We start from the raw sequence: 19,565 nt of genomic DNA on the forward strand, positions 1-19,565 counted from the left end.
AAGTTTTCCTAATCACATTCATTGTTACATCATTTGTAAGTTTTCTGTAGTAAAATTTGTTATAACTTTAGCATTTTTTCAACAAAAAAAAAAAAAAAGCATATTACAAAATAAAAAGAATGGATTTTTGTTATAAAAAAAAAATTATGTTATTAAAAACTAGTTAAATATTGTTTAAGTAATTAAAAAAAATGTTTCATTTAAATATATCCCCTTAGCCCTCAAAGTTTGTTGGACCACCCCTGTTCATACATGCTATCCTTTATAGACAACTAGTTTAGATTCTAGCCTATTTCACTGTTATTTGTTAAGATATCTCTTATGTACTCCATAATGTCAATCAATTCATGGTTGCACCATGATTCTCTCGCTATGCGACTATTCTCTGAATACTTTAGTATTTGAAAGCACCTTGTTTCATGGACTACACTTCTTCTAGTCACCATTAGCCAATAGACTATTATTTCATTAGAATTTTTCTTTCTTCTTGGTGACTCCCCCATCTCTTGATGCAGCAAGAAATAGGTTGTAGTTGCTCCATGATGATGCTGAAAATCATCAGTACGCCACACGATACTCCCGTGCTCGAGATGACACCTGCGAGACAAAAACAAAGAAAAACCCTAGGAGAGTACTGGTGTGGTACCAGCCAACAACCTTCCAGATGTTAAGTCAGAAAACCTTTTACAACTCTAGAGTGCTAGAGCTGGGGTGAATTATGCGTACCTTAGTTTGTGAGGGTCTTGGGGTTTTTACAGTAATGTAAGGTTCACATCCGTGCCTTGGTTAAGAAGGTGTTTCTTTGTAGGGGAGATCCTCTTAAGCATATTTTGCGGAGTTCTTTCCTTATAAGACCCTCTTGATTAGGGTTGAGCGTAGTGTGCAAGATATTTCCTTATTTGCTTATGCGTGTAGGCCAAGTAAGGCCATGTTAGACTCGTCAGAGGTTTTATTATTCCCTTCAGCTTCCTTCCATCGGCTTCTTACCTTCGTCTACACTTTCCAGTCATCACCTTTAGGTGTTTGATTCCCCGAAGGTGACGTCGTCAGCTTTAAGGTGGGGCCATCGACCTTATCTTGTCGTTGCTCGGGCTTATGGACATGTGGGTGAGGTCGACAAGTTTGTCAGGGCCGTCACCTTTGCCTTATATGGACGAGTTTATCAATTCTACAAAACCTCCCTTATCACTCCAATATCGAGATAAAATATCATGCACTTGAAAACACTACAACTGAGCTCTTTTGATTGCGTTAGCTTCTACAAGATCTTGAAACTGATTGTTCTACAGCAGTTTCAATGCATTGTGGTAGTCGAATTGCCATTCAAAGTTCCGATAATGACAACTTCCATGTGCACGCTAAGTATATTGAGATTGAATGCTATTTCGTTCGTCATCATCTACTTCATGATACCTTACAACTACGATCTATCTCCTCATAATATCAGTTAGCTAATATCTTCATCAAACCTCCTCTATTAGCTAGTCAATTTAGTAATTTAGTCTCCAAACTTAAGTTTGGTTTTGCTTCACCCAATATGAGTTCGAGAGGGTCGGTTAGAATACAATCCCAACAGACTTTAGGCCCATTATACTTTACTTGTATTGCACTCTTTTTATTTGTACAAATTTTCTTCTTTTTTTGATAAATTTCCATTTCAATTTTATTAAGGCTAAACAGAGACAAAGGCAGTACAACAATCATGCTTACAAGCTTCCAAGATAGGAGAAGACAAATTACAATTATTACAAGAGAAACCTGCTTTAAGGGCAAAAACAAGTTTAGTTGCATAATGAACTGTTGAGTTTAGAGATCTCCTAATCCAACAAAACTCACAATCATCAAAAGATAAATTTAATTCAAAGGTATTACAAATAATAGAAGAAATAGACCAGTCAATAAGTTCTTCCTCTTTAGACAAAGCATCAAAACATATTTTTGCATCCCCTTTCTACATGATGCAGTGTAAAATGTATAAAGATTCACTTTATATTGGCAAAATTATTAGTGTTGTAGCAAAATTATGAATGTTGTACAACACTCATAATTTTGCCAATATAAAGTCAATCTTTTATACATTTTGTACACTGATCAATATAATAGATTTTGAGTCTTTTAAGATATCACACTCTAGGTAGTACAGTAGCGCTAAAGTCTAATTTCTGGTTATCAAAAAAGAAAACCTAATTTATGCACATATATGATCTGTAAGACCGTAGTGGAACCTAGAAATTTTAAGGTTTTTTTTTAAAAAAATTTTAATTATTGATTTTTAATATTTATTTGTACTCAAGAGAATGGAAAAAGGACAGAGATATTCAAGTCAGTGATTTTCGCTTCATGAGACATAATACAACTGAGTTTGATTGTGCTATATATATATATATATATATTTATATTTATATATTCACTTGCATATGTTAAAGGAAATAAAGAACTCAAACAAGAATTTACCCACACACAAAAAAAAAGCTTTGTTATTGGGGAAAATTAACCTTTAAGGTAGGGGTGTCCAGCCAGACCCGAAACCCGATCAACCCGTCCAACCCGGCCAACCCGGCCTGAAAACCGTCCGACCCGTCGTCGGCGACGGTCGGCAGCGGGTCTCCGCCCAGAAAACCCGAGACCGGCGGGTCGGTTGACGGGTTTGAACATGAAAAACCGATTTTCAACCGACCCGACCGGAAAACACATCGGAATTTCAGTTCTCCGCCGATTGGAGTGGGTAGCCGGCCTCATTTTGTCCGATCTGTCGAGATTCGGTGAGATCTTGTCGAGATCTGGCCTGATCTAGTCGAGATCCGCCGAGATCTCGCCCGATCTCTTCGACTTACACTGAGAATCGGCCTGATCTCGTTGAGATCTCGTCGGATCTCTTCGAGATCTGGCCTGATCTCGTTGAGATCCGGCCTAATCTCGTTGAGATCCGCCAAGATCTCTACGAGATTCGGTCAGATCCAGCAAAAACCAGAGATTTTGGCAAAATCCGGCGACGATTTCTGCAAAATCCGGCGATGATTCACAGAGTTCGAAACCGACCGATACCCGACCGGAAACCGATGACATCCGACCACCCGATCCGCTACCTTCGGTGGGTCGGCGGCGGGTCCAGGTTTAGGAGACCCGAAGTGATCGGGTCGGTTCCGGGTTGGGCACAAACCCGACCCGAACCGACCCGTGGACAGGCCTACTTTAAGGTAGTTAAAGAATAATTACAATATTAAAATGTTTTATGGTGGGCTATGGTTGCCCAAGGTTAAATAAATGAATTATTAGGTATCTACTTTTTTATAATTTAAAAATGATTGGTCAAAATTAGAAATGGAAGAGAATATTTTAGACATCCCTCTCTCTCTCTCTGTAAATAGTATGAACGCAAACTTACCAATATTTTAGCCGATGGTAGCTAGGCGACAAAGGATTCCCCATTATTTCTTGGTTACTTTATATGGCCATTGCTAGTCTAGGTGGGATTCTGATACTTTTCATATCATTTTCTTTATACACTCAAGAGTCAAGAATAGCAAGGTTTTTTTTACCCAGGAAGGAAACTTGGAAAGGGGGCCACTTCATAATGATTTTTTTTTTTTTTTTGGGTGCTGACTTATTTTATAATGATCAATTGGTTTTTGTAATTAGTGATTAAAATATGCAACCCATTATGTAAAATCCTCGGTCACTATATATGCTTTGTGGGGGGGCCAGTCACTCTCACATATAGGTACTACCGTAATAGGTTATCGTATCAAAGCAGAAGTATTTGTATTTTATATGCATTGTTTATGGTGAGTGGGGCAGCAAATGTCCATAAAATAAAAGGTAAAAATACAAAAACTATATATGAGGTTTGGACAAATGTCAGATACTATCAAAATTCTTCAACAATATCAAATTTACTTTCTTAAGTGCAAATGTCACTCACCATTTGAAAATGCCCCTGCTCCTATTGCTACATTTTTTTTTTTTTTTTAAATTTTTGCCTGCTATCAATTTACCATTAGTTACTCAAAAATTCTCTCTGTTGCACATATAATTTCCATAATGCAATCATTATGAGACCTATGCAGTTAAGACAAGCTGTTGGAAGTAAGTAGAGAACTTAGAGAAGCAAGAAAGTTTCAAACAATGTTAAGTGTAGTTTATTTATAAAGAGAAAATTGAATAGTTTTTAAAAATCTTTTTAGTACGTAACTAGTACTAACCTAAACTAAAGGTGATTTTTGTATTTTATCCTATAAAACAAAAGGGAAAAATGCAAAAAACATGAGACCATATCACTTACCATTGCTAAATATGAAATCTTTGTCATGGTACAATGTCATTTAATAAAAATAATGCATCAACATTAACTCCAACTCATCATGTGATGTGTCAAATACTCAAATCCAAAACAAACAAACTTACCCTCAAATCTCCCTCATTTCCTTGGCCTCTAGCTTCACTGGACGTACCAATCAAATGCCCATCTTCTCTTTCACACCCTTCAATCACAAATCTTTTTTTCCACTTTCACTCATTCAAGCTAAAAGCGCACACATATAAGGGCTTGAACTTCACAGCCAAAAATTGTATCAACCTCCACATGTTTCTCATATAAAGATAGTAATACTATTAAATTATGTTAGCAATATCAAAATGACAAGGGTTGTTTTTTGAGCAAGATATGGGCCAAATTTGCCAAATAGCACAATTTTAGCAAAATTTTAAGAAAAACACATCATGACAAAGTTATTTAGTTATGTAGTACATTTTTAGAACTCGAGTTCTAACTCGAATTCGATTTTGTCAAACTAGAGTTCCAAGTAGCTCGTGTGGCTCGTCAAGCAGTAGAGCCCATGCTTGAAACTTGAGTTTGCCAAACTCGAATTTGAGTTGGAACTTGAGTTCCAAAAATGTGCTATATAATTAAATAATTTTGCTAGGATGCTCTTTTCTTAAATATTGCTATTTGGCAAATTTGGTGCAATATGAATTTTGGGATTTTGGGATCGTGTTGTTTGTGGAGCGAGATCTAGTGAAGGACCTCAACGCACTTGGCGAACTTGGTTAATTGGAAGTGCAAGGCAGCGTCCTTTCTTCTTGTACAGCATTGTCAATTCTTCTTTCTTGAAAGAGGAGAGAGTTCACGAGAGGAGTAGAGAGGCTATTGGTCAGGTAAGTGAAAGTGGAGGATGGTTGCGTGAAGGAGATTTTGGGTATTGAGATTGTTTATTTTGGGTTTGACTAGTCAAATAATGAGTTGGTGCTAATGTGTTTTTTATTTTTATTCTTATAAGATGGTGTTTTCTTAATGGAGCATTGTCGAAATTGCAAATTGGGCCATCTGATATGATCCCAAAAACACCCTTTTAATTTTGGACTAAAATCAAATTGACCCCACCTGTTTAAAGTTGAAAGTAAAAGTGCCTAAACTTTGAGAGTTTAAATTAGTCAATCAATTAGTGCATTAGCATTGGAGTGCTAAGAGCATTAGTACTGGGGAAGAGCACTAATATTGGATGTCCTAAATCCATCATATTTAGCATTTAGCACAAAAAAAATCTCTCCATTGAATATGTCAAATGCCAAATATTTTTAGCATTAGATATGTAGCAGTTCTACTCTTCTCCCTCCTCGCTCCATTTTGAGCAATGGCAAGTTGGTGGATGGTGACAGCATGATGAGATTGGTGTTGGTTGATTTTAGACTTCTCTCTTCTCCATCTCTCGAGCGAGGGCGACAGAGTGGTTGCAATTTGGGTTGACTGGCATTGTTTGTGGTGGTGGTGGTTGGCTAATGGTTTGGAGTTTGCAATCTCCGGTGGAAATGGGAAGAGTAGAAAGAATTGAATAGGGAGAAATTTTTTTTTTTGAAAGGCTGGCATAGAGAAATAGAGAATTCATTTTGAAGTTGGGGTAATCAGTGGACGGGTTGGGCTGGCGATTGAATCTAGATATGATGACTTATGGGAGGCCCATTGGGAGGTTCAGATAATGGCTTAAATGGACAAGAAGCTCATGAGATCACGGGGTCATGTAGCAAATTGAGCCTAACAAATGCCAAACTTAAGCGTCCAACATGAAGTATATTTTAGACGAATCAATCTACCCTTTAAGCTGTAACCTAAGAAGCAGGAGCCTAATGGCCCATGGTTCATGTGAAAGCCCAGTATAGTGAAATATGGGACTAGTAGTTCCCCACAAAATTAATGATTTGCACATGATATCATGGGCAGATCATTATACTTTTGTGAGGAACAGTCCCATAAAGAGAATTTTTGAACTTCAGTGCTCTACAAGGCAAAAGGTGTTCTGTAGAATTGGAGATGAAGTGTAAGGGATGAGAATCCAATCAGCTCATATATGCAAGAATCCTGACAACTGAGCTGCATATGAAAGACCTGAGCAGCCTATGGACAAGTATCTATGGAGAAAAACAAATCATTTCTTCCCATAAAAATAAATTATGGAAAAATATATGTTGTTGGAGTCACAAAGTGCAAGCATCTTTATGAATGAGTGGTGGGGAGGCCTATAAGTGCAGCGAGCATTTCCAAGTCAGAAAATTTTGAGCAACTTCAATGTTATGTTATTTCAAATTTTAAATTTCAACACAGAATATTTGATAAGAACTGTGAAGATCATCAAGAGGTAGGTGCAATCACAACCTTATGTTATCTTAAAAGTATAATAAATATCTCCCTTAAGGGTTTTCAACACATTAATTATAAACTCCTTATATGCTTTAATGCATGTGGCTAAAAGTTCCATAGTGCTATGATAGTCAGTCACTGCTGCTTTTATGACAATATAAGCTATAATGCTCATGAAATCATTTAGATATCGCCACCAACAAGAAGCATTTAGCTACGTACGTGCTTGACAAATGGCTCAAAGCATCCAACCAGGGATGAACCCATTGACTTGTTGAGCATGAGTTGTGCCACTTAACTGCTGGTCGGAACCAGATGCATTATACCTGTGTCCCAAAAAAAGAATTAAAGACACAAGAAGTTAGATAGTCACAACGGTTTGAGTATTGAAACTAATTAAATATGGTTTGGATGCTTACCCTATTTGCAATGTGGGATTGCAATCTAAAGGCTGGAAAAACCTCTGAGATTGAGCATTCTGAGGACCATATGACATACTTTGCTCACCGCCTTCCCATGATTGTCTAAGGTTATTTGTTGAACTAATTTCATCCAGCTGCAAGAAAGCAAATTTGAAAACATATGTGAGTGGTTAACAGATAACAATCATATTAGCCATGGACAATTTTTGTGTCGTAGGAGGAAAAGAGACAATGGACGTAAAATATATCAGTCTTGGATAATAGGAGTAGTTGCCATCTCACCATTTAAGTATGCCACTGCCATGGTTTTCTCAAAAATTAAATCTTTCAGTATTTTGATTTTTTCCCAAAGAAATATCAAATGGAAACTTTTATAGAGAATTGAAACAAAGGAGCATTGATTTGCCTCCATATTAAGAAACCCAGTTAGCAATTTTTGCCCAAGATTGAGACTTGAATGTATACTCATGAAGGGTGTGAGGAAAAAAAAAGGCAGTGAATGAAAATGATGTGCAGGGGCTTTAGTGTCTAGGTAATCAAGAGTCAACTTTCAACTGGCTTGTGCTAAAAGTTCTGCAAAGACAAGAACATGAAAAGAGCAAAGTAGCAGACCATGCAGAGAGTGGTACTTCCACATAGTAGTGAACAACGCCCAACTATTTATGAAAATGATAATCAGCACAGACATTATTACCTTTATTGTCAAAGCCCTGTTTGCTTCCACTAATAAGTGTTCCTGTACTTAAACAGTAGATTGTTGACATTAGAAGCAAATAAAATAGAATTACCATCATTATCATGCCGTATGTGCATACCTTATTTTGGAGTTCAGAAAGCTGGTCCAGCATAAATTGTGTCTGCAAAGTAGGTTGAGACAGTTAGAGTAAGCTCTCCCCACATGAAACTGGAATTTCAACTTGTTAAATTTTTTAGAAACCATAACAGGATTTGATTTTATAGACAAAGCCATCAATTTTTCTACGTATGTAAAATAATATATGTAGGACAAAATTTAGCTACAAAATTTATTGTAGTTTTATTTAATATCATTAACATTACAATATATTTTAAAAATCTAACCGTAAGATTGCATATTCTTTATACTCTCAATATACATGTCAAATTTTGTACCAATCAGATACTATTCATTATATGTTCTATAAGCTTATATTTTATGCATAATTTTAAACTATAAAAACTTGTAATTTAAAAAATTTATTAATGACATAATTATTGACCTTTAATTTTCTAGAAATTTTGCAAGTATGGAGAATATAAGAAGAAAATGTAATCCAATCGTGGATTTGTTAAAGTTCACCTCCAATAAAAAATATTGAGTAAGATTATAATCTTAGGTTATAACCAATTTTGTAACTAAACTTTATCAATATATACATATATAAACATAAAAGATGACTTATATATCACATAAAAAAAATAATAAATAAATAAACTTTTTTTTTTCCAAAGAAATAAAGATGACAAAGTCTTTGTTGTTTGACCAAACAGCATACGGTGAAATCGGCATGTATCGATCCAATTTCCATATGTTATTCGATCAAATCAAATTAAAAAAATTTAGAAACCTCCCATGGATTTTTGTAAGATCCATATACATGATTACATGATCACCTTTTATTCAAACGTTTTAATATATGCTCAATAATCTAATGACAATGTATTAATAATGATGCGTGTTAGGTTCAATACTTTAGACATTGGCAACAAATGACAAAAAGGTTTCAGTATTGTTGAGTCTTTGATGAGTATTTGTGAGTCTAAGACGAAGACTCAAAATCTATTGAAGAGAATGATGTTTTTGGAATTTCGACACATGCTCAATTGATCAAGATATAATTTTGACAAATTCTCGATACATCCTGGATTGATCAAGGATTGCAGATTCAGTATTTGATCTTATGGGATATTTTTTGTAACCCTAATAGATAGCCTATTAAGCATGACTTTTAAAGAGGTTGTAGAGGCATTAAATACTTGAAACAATGGAGTTGATAGATACTTTCACAAGAATAGATTCTCTATATGTCCACTGGAAGACAGTTTTTTATTTTTAATTTGATAATGTAGGAATCTTTATAAAAAAAAGAGTCTTTTGGACTTGCTGTCCACATGTACACACTTTATTCTAAAGTGCATGAAAATTGAGATATCTCTTGACCATTTTTTTGTTTTTTGTTTATGGATGATTTAATTCTTATAGGTAACGATCCAAGTATCTTTGAAGAAAGTAATGGCTCGTAAATTTGAAATGTTTGATATTGAACTGTGGCCTACTATCTTGGCATTGAGGTAAAGCAAATGGAGAATGAGATTGAGATTTTTATTTTTCTCAAGAAAGTTTTTCTAAAGAGAGCCCTAATAAATTTGAAATGTTAGATTAGTAGCTAGTAATTACCCTGTGAAATGTGGTGTTAAATTATCAAAGATGACAATGGAGAGAAATTTCAATATTTTTTTAAGAGTTTGAATGTAATTCTCAAGCCTTTTTGGTGTTCGACTTGTTAGTTGTTATATAAAATTGCCTACCATATCTCATTTGAAGATTGCCAATAGAATTTTTTACCATGTGAAAGGTCACTTGATTTTGGATTGTTTTATAATTTTTATTCATCCTCTAAAAGATTCAAGTGCATGTGTAGGTTATAGAGTGATAGCAATTGAGTTGGAGAAATGGATGACAAAAATAGAACAGGGTTTGCGTTATACATGGGCGATACTGCATTCACATGGAAATATAATAAAGAGAGAAGTTCATGACAAATCAACACTAGGTCTGACAAAGAATCAGTTTTCCATTATAGAAATAAGGACATCAAGTTTTCCATTACTTGAGAATCTATTGCCTGAAAACATGTTGAACTTGAGTTTATGAAGTCATGATCAAATTCCATACGTACTCACCAATCCATAATATATGACACCTATTATAAATTCTAGGCATTGTTAGGAATGATCAGAATGAGTTTAAAGGAAGACATTAAAAGTTAAATTTTTTTTGTTTTTAATTTTTTTTAATTTTTAATTTTTAAATTAAACTAAGTTTATGAAGAGAAATAGCCTTATGCATTAAATGAGTATGGAGTATATGTGTGGAGTTTATGAAAGTTATATTTAAATATAATTAAAATTAGATTTTCATGGTATAAATATTTATATAACCATGAACCCATCTACTCAAATCAGGAGTGAAAGAAAGAAATAAAAAGCAAAGAGTTCTTTGTGAATTCACCAACTTTCAAAACAAGAATTTGAGTGAAACATGACACCAATTAGATCCTTAAAAGTTAAAATATATTACATACGCATGTATACTTACCAACACAAAAGATAGGATTATGCATTTATACTATTAAAATAAAAAATCACAAAATCTATCTACACTATTAAAATGATCACATCAAATTGTCACATCTTATTTTTTCAAAATTGTATACAACACCAACGGCAGACGGGTACATATTATTTTGTGCATTACTTTTGTGTGAGCAAAATTTGATATAATCCCAAACAGTATATTTCCTTACCAAATATAATTATGTCTTTCTTTGGTTCCTTGACACATTTATATATCTTTTTGAGAAAATTTTTTTTGATAAGTAATATCAAAAAAAAATTCTCAAAAAGATATATAAATGTGTCAAGGAACCAAAGAAAAAAAAATGTCGTTTAAATTAAAATAAAATCATTAGATTCAGCTAAAATAACAGATTTTGTATTTTGTTAATTTTTATTATTTTTTTATTATATATTTCAATAATTACCACGTTTTTGTTAAAAAAAATTGAAAAGTACTAATTGAGTTACAAAACTCTTTATTAAAAAATAATATTAATAAAACTAAACAACATAGGGTAAATTGTAATTTCCCAAGAAGAAAATTTTAAAATTTACTCGATTTCGGCATATTACAAAATATAAAATGTGTCAAGCAGTGAAACATGCTTATATGCATTAATATAAATTTAATTACCTTAGTGGACCTGACTTGTTTCAAGGATGAGTCCAATTGCCGCTCAAGCCTCTCAAGGTCATTTGTGTTTAATGGGCCCAAATCTTCCCCAAGAAGGTTTCTGAAGGACCAAGGAGAAACCTTTCATGAGTGAATGCACTTGTGTGGTAGAACAGCTGAGCTCATAAACAAAGGATGGCACAATATTTCTAATCTAATGCTAAAGCTATAATTTTTTTTAGGATAGTTATATTTTAAACCCTATAATTTAGGAGTGAAAAAAAATAATTGTATTTTCAAGAATATCAAATTATAATTTCAAAAAGTAACAAATTAACCTTGAAATATTGTAAAGTCACAAAGTAAACCATCAGGCTATATTAAACTTCAAACACAATACCGTTCCACTAAAATGGCTTGAGATTTAATTTTTAATTTTTAGAACTTTAGGGTTAATTTGTTAATTGTGAAACCAAAAGGTTTATTTTTTATTTATTTTTTTGTTAATGTCATGATTTAATGTCACTTTTGATACTATAAGATTTACTTTGTTTCACGGGTTTAAGGTTTAAAATGTAATATATATATATATATATATATACATACATATATTTTCCATTTTACACCTTTCTCCAAAGAAATCATCCATCTCAATGATTTTATAACAGCACTAAATAAAAACACTAACCAAATTTAATTTTTCTAAACAATAATTACCTCTGAGTTCGTTGTAGGGACTCAAACCTAGCTTTCAGTTTCAAGTACTCCCGGTAACTGATCTGTTACATTACATGATGACAGTGATATTAAAATCACAAACTGAGGCATAGTACAATGTTTAGACAAAACACCAAAATTTATTAGTTTATACTTTATAATCTATACCATATATTAGACACTCAAAAAAAAATTGACATCCATATTTGCCACATTCTAACAGTGAGACAACAAACCAAAAGAACACTTGGTTGCAGTCCATCCAACAATCCTACGAACACACTCAGTTTAACATATAGCTAATTAAGTTGTTTACTAATGATGGAAGTAATACTATTTTCACATAAATCTATCGTTGATATTATTTTAATTACGCATCAATCATACCTATACACATTAATTAATTGGATGCATGTGAAAGTAGATATAGAATTAGGAGTCCCTAGACCCATTGGTTCCTATGATGGTCAAAGTCTGATGATTACTTCAAAGTCAGGAATGAGTAGTGAGATACAGTAAAACAGTTGTTGCATCAAAAAAGATACAGTAATACAGTTAAGCTATACCTCGAGCTCCTTGCCAGGTTTGTTCACTTCAACCGCACCATAACTGCATTTTTGGTACCTCTCGAGTGTTTTGAGCATGCTAGGTAATACAAAAATAGAAAAGTAAACCAATCAGGATAATCAGGGTGCATAGATTATGAGTAAATCTTGTTATCAAAAAATTTTCAAACCACACCTCTAAGTCTCTAATATAAGCAACAATTCAACATAATTTTTTTCGTTAGAAAAAAAAAAAAAAAAAAACTCAAATACTATATATCGGAACTTGTTCCTGGTCTATTAAAATAATACAAGTCTGACTATTGATATTTTGGCATTTCAATCAATGTCATCAATACACTACTGGCTTGCTTGGTGGAACAGTGCAATGATACACTAGTCACTAGTCCTTTTATTATTTCTTAAAGGGTTTCTGCTTCTCTAGGGCGCTGGAGCTTTTGTAAGAGATTCTTTTAGAGTAGGCATGAAGTTTTATCAGACTCAAACACTTTAAATATTTTGGATATAGACATGCATGAATCAGCATGGTGCATGTCAAAGTCCTATCCTAGCTATATCAATAAATAAATAAATTAATCAAAAATCCATAAATCTATATTTTTTTATTTGTGGTGGTTTTATAGATTTTAAATGATGTGCTACTGAATGCATAATAAAATGATTCAAATTCAAAAAGAAAGAAACATTTTTCATATCTATTAAGTCTATATGTTATAGTATGGGTTCAATAAATTAGAGACTCCTAACCTCCCCATCCTTGTGGAAAAAGACCATCAAAATCTTCACATTGGCTGGAGTATGATAGTAGTTGGTAGTATTGGGCCTTTTACACCCATGCAGCAGGTACTTCCACCTTAAACCTTGAAAATTCAAGTTTCATGGGTTTTGGAAGGTTGATACGAAGAGAATTCTCTGCCTGGGTGGTAGTAACTCTTGTTGTCTATTGTTGTTGCCTCCTTAGTTCTACTTCATTCACTTTCTATAGTGTATCAAAGAAAAAAATCTATAGACTATGAGTAATTGCACTTCGTTGTTGGTGGACTTCATGTATGGTATGAGCATGGTGGTTTGTAGTTTTCTTGCGGGTAGCATTGAATTCATTCATATGTGAAGTTGATCTAGTTTCTGTTATGGTAACAGGAAAAAATTGTTTTGATACCACTTGATAAGAACCTAATTGATCTTGGAAATGTGTGATAGTAAATTACTTTGAATGCGGTCGGGTCTTCTAAGAGGAGATATTAGAGGGAGGAAGTTGAGAGTTTAAGTAGTAATACTGGATGATTTTCTTTATAGTCGAGAACAAGGGTAGCAATCTTTTTTTTTTTTTTACAATGGAAATTAAAAGTTTACATTGCACTATTAATATAAATATTATATTATAGATTAAACAAATGTGTATAATATTATACAAATTTATAATTATATATATATTTACAATGTTAATCTTATATTTATAAATATAATGTAAACTAAGAATTTTCATTTCTAATTTTAACAAGTCTGTGACAACTTGCAAACTCGGCATTTTTCTACTTTCTAACCTCCTAATTGTTCTCACTACACACATGCCAATTAGGCAGTTAGTTACAAGAGTAATCCCAATTCACATGCTTTGAAGGAAGGTCCCAACCTTTTACACACGTGAATACAACTAGTAACCAATAACCTTAGAATCTTCAAAGGCACATACTATGAGGTATTAGCCAGTGAAACTGCTGATGATGAGCTAAAGGCTAAAGCTGCTCCTATAAGATTCAAGCTGCTGCATCACGAAGCATGTGTGCTAGCTAGTGTCCTAAACATTTTTAGCCCAATATTCACATGCTGATTTGTATAGAAGGCTACACATCGAGTTTTCTTCTATGCCATAACATGATAATGTACTGAGATCAAGTGTGGGAACGAGTGAAGAGTAGGAGGTAGCAAACTCTGCAAACTTCACAGCGTCATCCTATTGAGCTGGAAACACTGTGAGTGTATCTTAATCTGCAAATTGTTCAGTGTGCTAGAAGAAGTACTAGCTTTTAGGTTAGAGACAGTGTGCTTATATTTCTGAAATGACTAAAATACATTTGTTCTGTGAATGGGGTATTGTTAATTCACGTGACCCTATGTTTTGGAATTCTCTCTTCTTTTGAAAAGAAAGAAAGGTCCCAACTCAAGTTCAATATCACGAAGATCATACATGTACTTCTTCTCTAAAGTTCAGACCTATAAAACACTTAATCAGCTATACGGTTTGATAGATACTCTTAATTCTTAACTATATAATACATAACTACATGAGTCTTTGATCATCAAAGAAACTGTCCTATATCTATGCATTCGTTAATGCTTTTAAATTTCCACTTATGAATCCAATGAAACAATTGAATAAAGACCAGACATTATGATTACCGCGTACTCTTGGTATAATGGTCACTCCATAATTATAAGTGTTTGTGGGGTGTAGAGGGTAAGAGCTAGGATTTAAGTTTTTAGAAAGAAACTTCACATACATATATACTTAAATTAAGTTAGAGTAGAATTTCTATTTTAAAAAAACAAACAAACAAACAAACAAGGCACTATGTACTAAAGGCTAATTAGTAATTACTTATCACAAAAACAATGAGTGTTAACGTTATGAATAATTCTTCACAATTTGACTATCATGCTCCTCCAAACGTCTTACATTTCTAATGCCAACATGTGAGTGCCCATTGATAAATCATCTTTTTTTTTTTTTGCAAATAAACTTCAGCATGAAATTCGAAACATTTATATGCCTGGTTAATGAATCCGGCTAGGGTTAACTAATATTAAGTGCCTTTGTTTCTATTAAAATATTACATAAAAATGTAGCATAGTTGATGTGACCATTAAAATATTAAAGGAAAATGTCTGACATGGTTGAGTTGATATTATAGGTACGTAGCATTCATATTTGGTGATATTATAGGTACGTAGCATACATATTTGGTGTACAATTCAACCCAAAAAAAAAAAAAAATTAGAACAACTGCCCTGATCTTTTTCTTTTTCTTTTTCTTTTTCTTTCCAGTGCACAAAATTATAATTGTTGTAAACAACTACTAGATAAAATTTCAGCTGTCCAATTGTTCTTTTATTTTTTTAATCATAATCTATAATAATCTAATTAGGTTTTAGATGTCGGCAAGTACTATATATGTGACAAAACTTGTATTAATGATGGTTGCAATTATTGTATTTAAGTTAGCTTAGAAGTGTCTTGTTTACTTATTCAAAAATATGAAGTTCGTAAAACTTATGCAGTTGGGAAAAATCAAGTCTAGCTCAAACAAAACATTAAAACAGGCAAACTTTTCACATGATTGTGGCTTGACTCTTACTCGAGCAACATTGTGAAATCTTAATTATTTCTGACTTTTTTTCGATGGCAAGCAAGGTGTTTGTCGAAATTGCATAGAGAACCAAGGTTACAAAAGATTTGTATCTTATGACTGACTGTAACTATTTATTCGAATGGGTTTTCTACATTAAAGAGTTTCTTCATTACCACTACATCACCCAACATTGTGTCTTTTACTGTTTTGATGTGGTGATGAATACATTACATGGTTGAATTACTCTGTTAAATTATTTATTTGGAATACACATAACTTGTTCACTCAACCCAATTAATTGGTTGCACAAGTTTTTGTGGTCTAAAACTTATTTTCAACTCTCTCTCCAAAATTATAAATATAAACCCTAAATAAAGCCAGGGAGTCATTACCTGAACTTGGTTTTCTCTATCCTTACTTATTCCAACTTTCCAAGATATCATCTGTAAACTTAATTCTGTTTGGATATTGATGAGTTTCCTAAATGAAACCTATTTCATTATTTTTATCCATCTAAGAACATAACACGCATACATACATATACGTACACACACACGTGTGTGTGTGTGTATTAAACATAACATGATGAACTTACTAAAAAATCAATTATGAACTGCTGGTCCTATTTCCATTGCTCCAAACCCAAGTCATATTTAGCCTTCACCTTGACCATTTCTTCTGTAAAACTGTTTTTTTATTTTTTATTTTATTGGTTCAATCATTTGGCTGACTGTCATAACACACAGAAAGATCAACCCAATATTCTTTTGCAGGGATCTCTAGGTAGTACTACCACTTAGATTCAGATTAATTTTACATTTCTGCAAATCTTATATGCCCTATATGCACATTTTTCATTCTTAAGGTGGTCTATGAATTTATTTATTTTTATAATTTAAATGAGAAGTCCTTGAATCATGATATTTTTGGAAGTATACCTATTATACCTACAAGCTAAGTCTAATCTTTAACCTTATCAATCTCTAAATATAAATCCCACATGAACGATGGGTTGAACTAACCTTCTCCCTAGATTGGATAAGAACTAACTTTTTTTCTTTCGAAGGGATAAGAAATAAATGTTGGTCCTAAACCTACATTTCAAAACCTACATATGTAATATTTAAATCCTGAAAGACTACTATAAAACAAAAAAGAACTAGAAGCTTCATTATCGTACCAAACTGAAAATACTATATACTCTTAAATATTAATCTCATCATTTTAATAAATGTTTTGCATTTGAAAAGTGGGGATGAAAAATGAAGGGTTTTGAATAGTAATATGAACTTCGACAATGCATGAGAGAGAGAGAGAGAGAGAGAGAGTTGCTTTCACAAATCACTTATGATATGAATTTGAAATATATTTCACACTTGATCCTTTCGAATTCACTTATTACTAAGGCTTAAATCTATTACTTATTATTATAATTAATTAAGGCTTAAATTTATCGAGGAATTTCTTCAACAGAAAAATAAAAATAAAAATTATACTTCTTGTACTACATTTAAGCTATTTGAACCAAATAATAAAATCGAAATATTTCTTATTATTTTCCTGAAAATGAAGCAAAAAAAATGAACAATAATTTAATTTTTAACTTAAATTGAAACCGAAAAGTACATACAAGGTAAACAATTCTATATATATAGTCATAACTTTTCAGAGAAAGAAAAAAGAAATTAAATAAGTCTCAGCTCATTGAATAATAATTTAAATGGATGCTTGGTTGAAAGATGTGTCAATCTAGATTTCAGAAGGAAATAATAACAACAACAACCAAAAAAAAAATTTCTCTAGCCACGCCATTTAACCGATTTAAGTCCTTGATCTGAGGCTTTTGAACAAATTTAAGTACAGCAATTTCTCTCTCTAAAAATTGAAACTTGGGTTTTTACAAAGAATCTTCTTATAAACTGACAGAAAGCTGGAAATATGCTTCAGATCTCATGGTGCAAGATTTCCCTTTTTTAGAAAAAGAAAAAAGAAAAAAAAGTGTTATGGTGTAAAAATCAGATGTATAAGATATTAGATCATCAACTAAACCAAGCTTCAAATAAATCATAAAACTTATCAACCTCCCATAAGTCAAAGACTCTCTTTTTTTGTTGTTGTTGTTGTTGTTGAGAAACTCCCATAAGTCAAAGACTCAAGAAACAAACATTCCAATATAACATAAACATAGAATTAATTAAAAGAGTGAGAGTGATGAAGCTTCTTTCTAGAATTAAATATGAGATTTCATCCAAAACCCATGAATAAAAATCAACCAAACAAGAAGAAGAAGAAGAAGAAAAGAGATCCTAGCTACATGTGTATATATAGCTAGGGACAAAAAGAAGAGTAAAGCACAAATTTTGAGCTATTACCTAGAGGTGCTACAGAACTCATAGAGCTTGCCACGGTTGGAGAAGATAATAAGGGCAACTTCAGCATCACACAGAACTGAAAGTTCATAAGCTTTCTTCAGAAGCCCATTCCTCCTCTTTGCAAATGTGACTTGCCTGTTTATCTTGTTCTCTATCCTCTTCAGCTCAACTCTTCCCCTCCCCATATCTCAATTATCCCACAAAAAACCACTACTTCTTTCCCTTTCTCTATTTATATAACCAAATATACAAACTTTTGCTTTTTTTTTTTTTGTAACTCTTTTTCTTTTTTGCTTGTTTTATTGTTCTTCTCTAAGGTACCAGTTGATACTCTTTGTCTAGGTCTGTACCCCAAGCATTACCAAATTTGTGAAATACAAGAGAAAAGTTGGATACTGAAAAACAAAACCCTAGTGAGAGAGAGAGAGAGAGATACAAAAATATAGATAGGAGATAAATGTTTTGTGTATTTGGTTCTGTTCTCTTATAAACTGAAATGAAGTCTAGGGCTGGTGACTTTGAATGGCTTTTGTTTTTACTTTCTAAGTGGGCTGTTTTTTATTTTGAATGTTTTTTTTCCTTTCTATGTTGTAAAATTTTGATATATCTATCCCACACGCATTTTTGGCGCGTGAAAAATAACTTGGAGTGGGCTTTTTGATAGGAATATAAAAAGATTGAGATAATAGGTTTACAATACTTTTTTACAATACTTTTACAATAAGGCAATGTTTGGATCCACGTTTAACCACGTTTGTGTCTGCGTTTGTTATAAATTGCTGGGTTTTTGTTTTTTTTTTTTTCACGCGTTTTGTTTTGGAGTATTGCAGTTACTGTTCAATGAATAGTAACCGCAAATGTTGACTTTCTGCAGTGAACAGTGCACATATGCACTGTTTACGGACCCACAAATTACACTTTTTATCAACTTTTTCATTAAAAATAGGTCTCACGGTACTATTCACACATTTAAAAATTATTTTGTTACAGTGTTTTCAATTTTTAGTTTCAGCAAAATAAGTTCTATCCAAACACATCCTAAATTAAAACTAAAGGATGTATAGGGACTTAAAGGCGCGTGGTGGGGTTGTGAAATTTGTATGCAATTTCTCAATTATTTATGATGTAATAAAATTTTGTAATTATTTCAACGGGGTTACAGAGTTATCAGAAGTCAGAACTTCGTCATCTTCCTTAAAATGGAACTCCACGTGTCGTGTCTTTACGGGCTTGCAATCGCCATCAGTGCTCAATTATTCTTGTTTTTCTCTCTTTTTATATTTATTTTCTTAAAATATTTTGCAATGTCCGATGACTGCAATGCCCTTTAACGAGTAGCTACGTCCTATGTACGTAGTGTAGAGATACTAGCAATTTTAAGAATTTAAGGGGGAAAAAAAAATTACTAGAGAAGGAAAAAGGATTTGAATCATTTAATGGGTTCTATTAACTTATGTATTTAGAGTAATTGTTAATAAATTATTTTACAAAAATTTCAATACTACTTTTATGAAAAATATAAAAATCTTTAAAATAA

The 19,565-nt window shown here is 32.7% G+C and overlaps 1 protein-coding gene across 1 annotated transcript; it reads right to left on the reverse strand.

The window, feature by feature from the left end:
• Positions 1-6,613: 6,613 nt before the first annotated feature.
• Positions 6,614-18,493, reverse strand: LOC115976252 (agamous-like MADS-box protein MADS2). Its single transcript, XM_031097425.1, has 8 exons — positions 18,029-18,493; positions 12,307-12,385; positions 11,741-11,802; positions 11,045-11,144; positions 7,869-7,910; positions 7,748-7,789; positions 7,051-7,187; positions 6,614-6,957 (listed from the first exon to the last, which is right to left on the reverse strand). The coding sequence occupies exons 1-8, from the start codon at positions 18,211-18,213 to the stop codon at positions 6,870-6,872; spliced, it is 735 nt and encodes a 244-aa protein (XP_030953285.1). The 5' UTR covers positions 18,214-18,493; the 3' UTR covers positions 6,614-6,869.
• Between the last annotated feature and the right edge of the window lie 1,072 nt (positions 18,494-19,565).

The sequence above is a fragment of the Quercus lobata genome, chromosome 2, assembly GCF_001633185.2.
Source record: "Quercus lobata isolate SW786 chromosome 2, ValleyOak3.0 Primary Assembly, whole genome shotgun sequence".
Taxonomy (NCBI): Eukaryota; Viridiplantae; Streptophyta; class Magnoliopsida; order Fagales; family Fagaceae; genus Quercus; species Quercus lobata.